This window comes from Oncorhynchus mykiss, chromosome 25 (assembly GCF_057628025.1).
Source record: "Oncorhynchus mykiss isolate SJ-2025 chromosome 25, ASM5762802v1, whole genome shotgun sequence".
Classification (NCBI taxonomy): domain Eukaryota; kingdom Metazoa; phylum Chordata; class Actinopteri; order Salmoniformes; family Salmonidae; genus Oncorhynchus; species Oncorhynchus mykiss.
This window is the reverse complement of record NC_143046.1, coordinates 39,455,981-39,467,333: the sequence shown is the minus strand read 5'-3', so window position 1 is coordinate 39,467,333 and position 11,353 is coordinate 39,455,981. Positions and strand designations below refer to the sequence as shown.

Genomic DNA, 11,353 nt, shown 5'->3' with positions numbered 1-11,353 from the left:
CCTCACCTCCTCCCTGTAGGCTGTCTCATCGTTGTTGGTGATCAAGCCCACTACTGTTGTCGTGTGCAAACTCGTTGATCGAGTTGGAGGCGTGCATGGCCACGCAGTCATGGGTGAACAGGGAGTACAGGAGGGGGCTGATCACCCACCCTTGTGGGGCCCCAGTGTTGAGGATCAGCGAAGTGGAGATGTTTCCTACCTTCACCACCTGGGGGCGGCCCGTCAGGAAGTCCAGGACCCAATTGCACAGGACCCCCCCCCCCCCCCCCTATCTGAGATACCTACTGCAACCCTCATCCTCCACATTCAACAACTGTTCTGCCAGTCACATTCTGTTAAAAGTCCACAAAGCACACACATCCCTGGTTTGCTCCTCTTTTCAGTTTTCTGCAAATAGCGACTGGAATGAGCTGCAATGAATACTCAAACTGGACAGTTTTATCTCCATCTCTACATTCAAAGACTCAAACATGGACATTGTTACTAACACTTACTTATTGTTGTCTCTTCCTTTTTGCCCTTTGTGCTGTTGTCTGTGCCTAACAATGTTTGTACCATGTTATTGGCACAGCGGTCTAAGGCACTGCATCTCACTGCAAGAGGCATCATTGCAGTCCCTGGTTTGAATCCAGGCTGCATCACATCTGGCCGTAATTGAGATTCCCATAGAGCGGCGTACAATTGGCTCAGCGTCGTCCAGGTTTGGCCTGGGTAGGCCGTCATTGTAAATAAGAATTTGTTCTTAACTGACTTGCCAAGTTAAATAAAGGTTAAATACATTTTTAAAAGTAGTGAGTAATCCCAACCCCGCTTTTACTTCGGCATCTAGAATCGTTTTCTCTTTAACCCAATATGTAAATTGTAGGCGAACAGTTTATTTCATTAATGGAGAATAAAGTATTGCTGGCCATAAAGACCTCAGTCCTGCATGAAGGAACACCATACAGATCCTAGTGAGGAATCCTAACCCCACTTTTACTTCAGCACCAAGAATAGTTCTCTCTCCATAGGAGTACTGCGTTGGGGGCATTTATTTGACCTTGGAACATGTTTTAAAACCCACATTAAATGCAAATGTCACTTAAATATGAACAAATATTCATAATTATTAATGTGTAGACAATGTTTCATTAAATGAAGGTTAATGACACTTTTGTACTATTACGTGAGGGGGCTTTTATTTGTAATTTTTCGGAAATTCCGTGACCCGGAAGTTCTTTTTGAGTGTTGCTGACGAGTCGCTGATAACTAGGAGTATTGTGGAAGTAACTTTAGCTAGCTGACGTTTAGAATTTTAGAAATGTCTAACGCAACACCCGTGACCAAGCCTTCAAACAAAGAAAACCCCCGTGTCTTCTTTGATGTAGACATTGGTGGTGAAAGAGGTTAGGATATTTTCAATAAAGCGCTGTTAGTCATTCAACTGGACACGCTAGGCTAATGCTAGCAGCGCCGGGTGGTTTCTAGAAAAAGCACATTCATGCTAGCTAGCATGATCTTAAATTAACGTTACAGCGACCAATGTATATTAAAGTACACATTTGTAATTCCTACGCTATTTTGAACCATTTAGGTACTTGTATTGTTAGCTATTTTTTACTGTTTAAATATAACAAGTTAGTCTAATTTGTGAATATCCATTCGCCTGATACATTAACGTTCCATTCGAAGCAACAAGCACGTGCTGTCATGTTTTTCGTAAATATGCAACACCCCAGTGTCTACCAGATTAGCTAGTTGAGGACTAAAAGGCTTGTTTTTGAGTTACATCTACTTTGAAATTGCATTTTTTTAAAGACCAACTATCCACATAATGTCATGCTATGTTGTCACCAGTTGGCCGAATCGTGTTCGAACTGTTTGCTGATGTTGTCCCCAAAACCGCTGAAAACTTTCGAGCACTCTGTACTGGAGAGAAGGGAACTGGCAAAACCACAGGAAAACCACTCCATTTCAAAGGATGTCCTTTCCACAGGAGTAAGTATTGTGCATTTCCACTGTTTGTTAGCCAGCAGATCGTACCTGCTTGCTTACAGCCTGACTAGGGTCTAGTTAAGCAATAAGGCCTGAGGAAGTGTGGTATATCGATAATTTACTAATGCTAAGGGCTGTTCTTTTGCACGACGCAACTCGGAGTGCCTGGACACAGTCCTTAGACGTGGTATATTGGCCATATATTACAAACACCAAAGGAGCCTTATTGCTATTATAAACTGGTTACCAATGCAATTAGAGCAGTAAAACTAAAAATTGTGTCATACCTGTTGTATATGGTCTGATATACCATGTCATTCAGCCAATCAGAATTCAGGGCTCAAATACCCAGTTTATAATGATCAATATGGGCTATTTATCAATGTTTTGTCAACAGGAGGAAGCAGCAACGGCATCATTTTCAAATTACATTTTTGGACAATAAATAGAATTTTAAACATTAATTTCTAGTGCTTTTGTACTTAATCAGGTAAAGACTGCTGAATGAGTCCAAAAACGTGTTGTGATTTATCTTGATGATATACCAGAAATCACCAAAACTGGTTTGCCCTGCCTACACAAAGCTATATATAGATCACATCTATATTGCGGTAGTACATCCATTTTATGGTAACAAACTGCAGTAAGATCAATAATGACCACAAACATGTACGCTGTCAATCAATTTAAGTTATCAAGCAGTTCATGATCCAGGGAGGAGATTTCTCCAACCAGAACGGCACTGGAGGGGAGAGCATCTATGGGGAGAAGTTTGAAGATGAGAACTTCCATTACAAGGTAAGGATTTTCATAATGACTCTGAATAATATAGGAGATTTTCTTGACCAGTATAAAGTCTGGGCTTTAGTCATAGGAATAACTCCTGGCCTTTAGCATGACAAATTATTTCTGTTTTCTTGGTCATCATTGAATTAACATGTGGGTGTCTGTGTCCTCTCCAGCACGACAAAGAGGGCTTGCTGAGTATGGCCAATTCTGGACCCGCCACCAATGGCTCCCAGTTCTTCATCACCACTGTGCCCACTGCTCATCTAGATGGCAAACACGTTGTCTTTGGACAAGTCTTGAAGGGGTTAGGGCTGGTGAAAACACTGGAGGCCATAGAGACTAACGAGGACACACCTCTCAAGGTCAGTCAATGAGAATAACTACCGCCACATTCGATAACATTAACGCAGCAGCAAGCTGTATGTTTTGCCTTGCAGCAGGTAGATTACCTAGTATTTTTCTGTAGTGTGTGACACTTGTGAAATGCTCATCGTGTATTTACAGTTTTGCTTTTGATTCTTTCCCCATAGCCCTGTGTAATTGCCGAGTGTGGTGAGCATAAACATGGAGACAACTGGGGAGTAGCCCCGAACGACGGCTCAGGGGACACCCATCCAGACTACCCAGAGGACGCCGACGTTGATTTAAAAGATGTTAGTAGTCCTACCTCATTTTCTCTCTAAACGCTTCTCTGAAGATACCCATGCTGACGTTCTATTTTTTATTTTGGTTATTGTCAGTCTCAAAAGGTGATCTTATGAAAAAATATATATATAGCTCCATTATCTTTTCCACGTACATTATCTGTTTTTAGTTTACACTGACATTTTACAATCACGGAAATTATAACGCCTCTTCATATCTTTTGGAGTGGCAGGCCGCCTCTGCTAAATTTATGTAGGGGAAACACTGGTTGCACCTGTATTACTGTACCTCGATTCCACCTCGCAAAGTTTGCATTTCCTTCTAATTTAACTTCTCAAAGCATTGCCATACAGGACTTTGCTGCTGTCGCTTGCCTTTCTCTGCCTTTTCCCCAACTGTTAACGACAATAATGTAGTGGCGGAGAGTCCACTCTAAAATAATACTGTCCTCAACTCCTTGCACGTCGACTCCCATTTCTGAGTGTCAAGATTGGATTCCGCTAGGAATCGACTACAAAGATTCTGTATTTTTTGGAACGGAGGAGACAGCTTAGATGCCGAGAACACAAACACTTGCGTCTTTCATAGTGAGCTAACGAGAGAGGGGAGGGGCACAGTATAGGCAGGTCGGCCACTAGCCAGACATTCAGAACCGTGCACTAGGCCTATCTAGAGGCAATTAAAAGGTGTATCTCGCAATGGAATGCTGCATTTCGCAATGTCTTGGCTTGCAATGTCTCGCAACTTCAGTAGGTTATGATGTTCTTCATTAGCAAAGAGCAGGTGAGCCAGCGTGCGAGAGTGGAGGGGGCAGGCTGAAAGAACCATACACATGTCTTGGTAATCTGTATCTCGAAATGTCTTGTCTTGCATGTCTCGCACATTCACAAAAAATTGCAGAAAGTTAGCCTCTTCCTCTCTGGTTCTATTTAAATTACACAACTTTCTCCAGGACTTTATAGCCTATTGTCTAGTTAGGCTATGACTAGGAAAAGAATATGCTTTGTGATAACTGCACTGTGATTTCAATTTTATGGATTTTGTATTATTTTTTGGTTAGGGGTGTTAACGTTAAGGATCCCGATTTCGTTTAAATGTTCACACCCCTATTATGTGGATTGATTTATTTAGTCAAAATGAAGTGTGACATGAACTATGAATTTCTGTGATTGTGAAATGCTGATGCAGCACTGATTGTGAAAATAGCATAAAAGTCCCATACTTGTTGTTTTTTGGTTAGGTTGACAAAGTCCTATGTGTTGCTGAGGATATTAAGAATATTGGGAACAACTTTTTCAAGAACCAAGACTGGCAGTCTGCAATCAAGAAGTACTCCAAAGCTCTCAGGTGAAATGTTGTCCAGGGTTCACTCCACTCGCACTGTGATTTACAGTGTGTGTGTACTAGGCCTGCTTGTGTCACAGCATGACATGCATTTGAATGCACAATGACCATAGGAGTTGGCCAAATGGCACAAACCGATCTGGGACCAGCCTAGCAAAGGACTAAATGGTGAAACTTGTCACTTGCCAGGTATCTGGCAGTTGCCGGTGATGAGCAGGAGATTGAGAAAGCCCAGGCAAAGCTGGAGCCCACGGCGGTGAGCTGCATTCTCAACACCGCTGCCTGTAAACTGAAGATGCAGCTCTGGCAGGAAGCCATGGACAGCTGTGACGAGGTAAGTAATTTAGGCCAATATGGGGGCATTGCACAGTCCTGTGCAGACAAAAATAGCTTATAAAGCCAACAACTAAAAACAGTACAGCCTGCAGGTAAAATAATATCCTAATAAAATAACAAATCCTATAAATCACATTGGCTGTGCATGGCCTGTCTGAAACAAACTTGAAACATTGTATCAACTATGAACTTGGATCCGTCTGAAGATCCATGCAACATCGTATAACATATTCTGGGCACTCATAGTTTCCCGCGCCAGTGACCTCAGGACAGACACAGCTGTAGGCTATTTCCGCAAGGGATAAGAAGTAATCGGGTAGGCCTATTTTATGATGTTCCCACTGGATCAGAGCATGACATTTCAGGCTGAGTGGTTATCGAAAGGGAGAGGGCTGGAAAGATTTTTCAAATACATTGAGGAATTGTCAATGTCTGTAAAAACAGACTTTGTTTGCTTGCTGTTTGAGGCGAAGAATACATTAATTTGAGAAGCTCTACAGCTCATTAGTGGTGGTGCATTAAGCCGATCATAAATAATATCAGATCTCCAAATGGGAACATTTATAAGCTTACATTTGCACGCATCCAGGCAGCCTATAGACCTACTTCTATGCATAATCAGGTGACGTCATTACTCAAAATTGACAGGAGTGCTCCAAAAAAAAGACTAAATTGACACAACTCAAATGGAATGAAATGAACAAAAAACATGTTTCTCACAAGTGTAGCATAGGTTGTTTACTCTGCAAACAACGTGTCCGCTCCTACAATGAGAATGGTTAAAGACTGGAATAGTATATTGAATGCCTTAACAGACATAACCGTAACCAATCAAACATTGTAGATTAGGAATTAATGGTAAATGTACTACCGGTGATATATGTAATGGGAACTTGAGACACTAACAATCGAACGCAAACAATTCACACAATGAAGTTATGAAACAATGAATGTGCACAAATTGGTGGGAGAGAGCGCACAAATTGATGGGAGAGAGCGCATTCTGGAGAGAGACAGGGTGTGGCTGCACATTGCACTTCTTGGACTGTGCCATCCCCTAGGCCTACGCAATGGATTCATTTACTTCGTTTGGCACGAATAAGACAGTTGTCTCGTGTGCCCTAAAATATATATATATATGCTACTGCGCAACAAAAAAAATCTTGGTTGACCAACAGCGTATCGACCAAGCAATTGACCAGTCGAATAATTGGTGTCAGACCTACTCAGTCACAGGAGAGGTGGTATGGTTATGGGATTTCTTTTTTTAAATAAGGTGGATTAGAAATTATGCAAACAATTTAAAATTGAAAGAAAAATATTTTAGGCCAGCTGAAATCCTAGATGCCAGGCCCATCACACTTCCACCACTCGACTACGGTACAACTGTTTATTAGTGGCAAAGATTTAAAGGCCATTCGTGGTCAGTACTATAAAAGTCTTTATGGAACTCATTGTGAATGCAACTGAGGATATGTTTTTGTAGAGTACCGTAATATTTCTAGTTAAGTCTGTAGATAAACATTCTTATTCAGTATTTATGGCGCCGGGGGGATGGCTGCCGTTTTACTTGCTCCTAACCAATTGTGACCTGTTTCAGGAAACTAGACGTATGTCGCAAGTCACAACTTCACAGGAGAGCCTTTTTTTAAATGTAATATTATTATTTTTTTAACCCCATTTTCTCCCCAATTTTGTGGTATCCAATTGTTTTTAGTAGTTTGTCTCATCACTACAACTCCTGTACGGGCTCGGGAGAGACGAAGGTTGAAAGTCATGCGTCCTCCGATACACAACCCAACCAAGCCGCACTGCTTCTTTAACACAGCGCGCATCCAACCCGGAAGCCAGCCGCACCAATGTGTTGGAGGAAACACCGTGCACCTGGCAACCTTGGTTAGCGCGCACTGCGCCCGGCCCGCCACAGGAGTCGCTGGTGCGCGATGAGACAAGGACATCCCTACCGGCCAACCCCTCCCTAACCCGAGCGATGCTAGTCCAATTGTGCGTCGCCCCACGGATCTCCCGGTCGCGGCCGGTTACGACAGAGCCTGGGCACGAACCCAGAGTCTCTGATGGCACAGCTGGCGCTGCAGTATAGCGCCCTTAACCACTGCGCCCACCCGGGAGGCCAGAGCCATTTTAACGTTATTTTATTTTTTATCAAAATGTGTTTTTTTGGCAGAAATGTCTTCTGTAACATCAACTTTCATGTGCCTTAATAATATACTTGTATGCCATCTGTAAATATGAATAAAATTGTTAAATTACTAGCCTTGTTGGTTAAGCCACAGAAGAAGAAAAAACCTTCCCACTAGCCATGATTGGCTGAGATGAGTGGGCTGGACTTGCCGAGAGAGGAGTTTGGATTGGTCTGCCATATAGAAGGCTTTTGTCTATTTGAGCTGGTCAGTCAATGTTGGTAATCCTGTCGAACGCGGCTTTTTATAACAATATGTAGTGGAGCTGTTTAAGTGTTGCTCTCCACTTTCTAGAGGATCAAGTTTTGAAATCAGTGGAATTAGAGTATGATAGCTAAAGAGATGGAGAAACAACTCCGGATTGCATCCGTGACAGGGAGACGCATCCATCATGCATGATGATGTATAAGATAGTAAGATAGTCTAGCGCTAGTTAGATACATTTTCAGATATTACACGTGTCTAATTTTGACCAAGTGGTTTCATTTCAAGTTAGTGTACTGTTAGCTAGCTAACTAACATTGTTTGTATCCCAGAACTGTTTGCTTTGCTAGTTAGAGCCTAATGTTAGATAGCTAACATTTGAACCTGGTTGGTTAGCTCCCAGCAGATTCATGCAGGGTAGTAACAACATGATTTGGCACTATTTCATCGTTGTTTAACTAGCTAACGTTAGCTGGTTGGCTCATTAGCTAACGTGACGTGTGTGCAGATGGATGTGGTACCTTCAGGCGTTTGGAAATTGCTCTCAAGGATGAACCAGACTTGTGGAGGTCTACAATTTTTTTCTGGGGTCTTGGCTGATTTCTTTTGATTTTCCCATGATATCAAGCAAACAGGCACTGAGTTTGAAGGTAGGCCTTGAAATACATCCACAGGTACACCTCCAATTGACTCAAATGATGTCAATTAGCCTATCAGAAGCTTCTAAAGCCATGACATCATTTTCTGGAATTTTCTAAGCTGTTTAAAGGCACAGTCAACTTAATGTATGTAAACTTCTGACCCACTGGAATTGTGATACAGTGAATTAATCCATCTGTAAACAATTGTTGGAAAAATTACTTGTCATGCACAAAGTAGATGTTCTGACTTGCCAAAACTAGTTTAACAAGACATTTGTGGAGTGGTTGATACACTTATGTTGGAGTCATTAAAACTTGTTTAAGTAAACATCCGACTTCAACTGTAAATGTTTCAAGCAGACCACCATAGCCCGTTTCCAAGAAAGCTAAAGTAACCTACCTCAATGACTACTGCCCCGCATGGCTCACATCAACACTATCATCCCGGAAACCCACAGATGACGCAGTCACACTCCACACTGCCCTTTCCCACCTGGATAAAAGGAACACCTATGTGAGAATGCTGTTCATTGATTACAGCTCAGCGTTCAACACCATAGTGCCCTCTATGCTCATTACTAAGCTAAGGACCCAGGGACTAAATACCTCCCTTTGCAACTGGATCCTGGACTTCCTGACGGGCCGTCCCCAGGTGGTAACGGTAGGCAACAACACATCTGCCACGCTGATTCTCAACATGGGGGACCCTCAGGGTTGCGTGCTTAGTTTCCTCTTGTACTCCCTATTCGTCCATGACTTTGTGGCCAAGCACGACACCAACACCATTAACTTTGCTGACGACACAACGGTGGTAGGCCTGACCACCGACAATGAGACAGTCTCTATAGGGAGGAGGTCAGAGGCCTGACAGTGTGGTGCCAGGACAACAACCTCTCCCTCAACGTGATCAAGACAAAGGAAATGATTGTGGACTACAGGAAAAGGTGGGCTGAACAGGCCCCCATTCACATCGACAGGGCTGTAGTGGAGCAGGTCGAGAGTTTCAAGTTCCTTGGTGTCCACGTCGCCAACAAACTATCATGTCCAAATACACCAAGAAAGTCGTGAATAGATGCCTTTCCCCCTCAGGAGACTGAAAAGAGTCAGCATGGGTCCCCAGATCCTCAAAATGTTCTACAGCTGCACCATCTAGAGCATGACCGGTTGCATCACCTTCTGCTTCCTGCCATCCACGACCTATATACTTGGCTGGGTCAGAGGAAGGTTAAAAAAATTGTCATAGACTGTTCTCTCTGCTACCGCATGGCAAGCGGTACCGGAGCGCCAAATCTATGTCCAAAAGGCTCCTTAACAGCTTCTACTCCCAAGCCATAAGACTGCTGAACAATTCATCAAATTGCCAGTCGGACTATTTGCACTGCTGCTACTCACTGTTTATTATCTATGCATAGTCACTTTACCCCTACCTACATGTCCATATTACCTTGATCCCCGCACATTGACCGTTTACCGGTACCACCTGTATATAGCCTCAATGTTATTGTGTACTTTTTTTTTTTTTTTTCTTAACTGTATTTTCTGAAAACTGCATTGTTGGTTAAGGGCTTGTCAGTAACCATTTCACAGTTTGGTCTACACCTGTTGTATTCGGCGCATGTGACAAATATAATTTGATTAGGAAGGGAAAGAAACACTGAGAAGTGCAGTCACTATTTAGTCTGATTTATGTATGTTTGCTTGTTTTTTTAGGCACTGGAGTTGAACCAGAAAAACACTAAAGCTCTGTTCAGGAGGGCCCAGGCCTGGCAGGGACTGAAGGAGTACAGTAAAGCCATGGTAAAGAAAAAAAGTTGATATACACTCTTATCATACCAATCATGACTTCAGAATGTGAACCATTTGTCCCAGTCTAACAAAAATGGGCTTTCTGGACTGGAACCCCATGCGACAAGGATGTTTTCCCCCACCGATTCATATGGGTTTATTTGCACTAAAACATTTCTTCCAAAAAGTTGGGGCGAAACAAACCCGGCCTGTGTATTGGTATAAAACTGAGGAATGGGCCTGGAGAAATGTAACCACTCAAATACAGACAGAGCTATCGATTTACGGACTGACCCTCCATGATATCATCATTTTAACCATGTTCTGACGCTATACAGTGTTTTACATTGGTGTAAAACAAGCATGTATTTTGGGTTCTGATGGGGTACGACTATTGAACTAAGCTCATGAGGCATTTATAAATGATATTCTTCAAGAATGAAATGGGTATATCAAAAGTCCAAAAATGGATGTACCAACTGAGGATTCCAGCTTAAAATCTGGAATTGGAGGAAGTGATCAATAGCTGGAACATTGGAGTTTGACTTGTCTGTCAACTCACTAAAATATTTCTCACCTTTTGCCATTTGCAGAGTGATCTGAAGAAAGCTCAAGAAATAGCACCAGAGGACAAAGGTTGGTACTGCCTCTTTATAGTAACATTCAATCCAGGGGATCATTTGTGTCCTTATGGCAGCATTTACACAGGCAGCCCAAGGATAATCTATTGCCCAATTAGTGGAAAAAAATATTAATAATTGGGCTGCATGTGTTATTTTGAATATTCTAAAGGCTAACTAGAACTTAGAATAAATGGTCAATAGTGAGAGCAGTATGATGCTCAAAGTAACTTATTTACAAAACCCCTTCATAACAAATGCAACAGTTTTGCCATTTTGTTGTGATAGGTTGTTTTCCTTGCCTGACAAGTGAATTTACTTGTTCATCCTTTGACAGCGATTGGAAACGAGATGAAGAGAGTCCAGTTGAAAGTGAAGGAGGAAAAGGAGAAAGAGAAGCAAATCTATGCAAAAATGTTTGCATGAAGATCAGACAATCATTTGATAAAGTCCACTCGCCAATAATGAGTTATTTCTTTAAGGCAGCTAGCTACAATCAGGTCCCAATTGAAAATCACCACAGTATATTATTGGCTGTTGTTGAAAGTTATTTGTGTGGCACACAAGGGTAGCTGAAAATTAAGTATGGAGGAAGCTTAACCCTGTCAGCATTTTGTCTGAGTATTTCACTGTATTCATTTATTTGGAGTGTTGTGTCAATGATACTTATGTCTACAAAGAACTACTGTAATATCCCTTTGTCTGAATGTTTAAGATAAGCCATAAAATTGTGGTTGGTTAGTTAAGACTCATTCTGGAATTTGCCTACTCCACCTGTATGCGGTGCAATTAAATTCGACCTGAACATTCAATG

At 42.1% G+C, this 11,353-nt stretch overlaps 1 protein-coding gene across 1 annotated transcript; it reads left to right on the top strand.

Moving 5' to 3' along the window:
* Window positions 1–1,170: 1,170 nt before the first annotated feature.
* Window positions 1,171–11,351, top strand: LOC110505134 (peptidyl-prolyl cis-trans isomerase D). The gene is made up of 10 exons (XM_021584131.3): window positions 1,171–1,385; window positions 1,837–1,977; window positions 2,666–2,772; window positions 2,937–3,125; window positions 3,294–3,416; window positions 4,649–4,755; window positions 4,942–5,086; window positions 9,845–9,931; window positions 10,513–10,555; window positions 10,877–11,351. Exons 1-10 carry the CDS (start codon window positions 1,301–1,303, stop codon window positions 10,963–10,965), a joined length of 1,116 nt encoding a protein of 371 aa, XP_021439806.1. The 5' UTR covers window positions 1,171–1,300; the 3' UTR covers window positions 10,966–11,351.
* Window positions 11,352–11,353: the final 2 nt, after the last annotated feature.

Bases quoted from the DNA above. Each gene is read 5' to 3' on its own strand.
- LOC110505134 (XM_021584131.3), top strand. From the start codon at position 1,301: ATGTCTAACGCAACACCCGTGACCAAGCCTTCAAACAAAGAAAACCCC. The intron at 1,386-1,836 runs GTTAGGATATTT...TGTTGTCACCAG, and splicing joins AGACATTGGTGGTGAAAGAG to TTGGCCGAATCGTGTTCGAA. The intron at 9,932-10,512 runs GTAAAGAAAAAA...TGCCATTTGCAG, and splicing joins AGGAGTACAGTAAAGCCATG to AGTGATCTGAAGAAAGCTCA.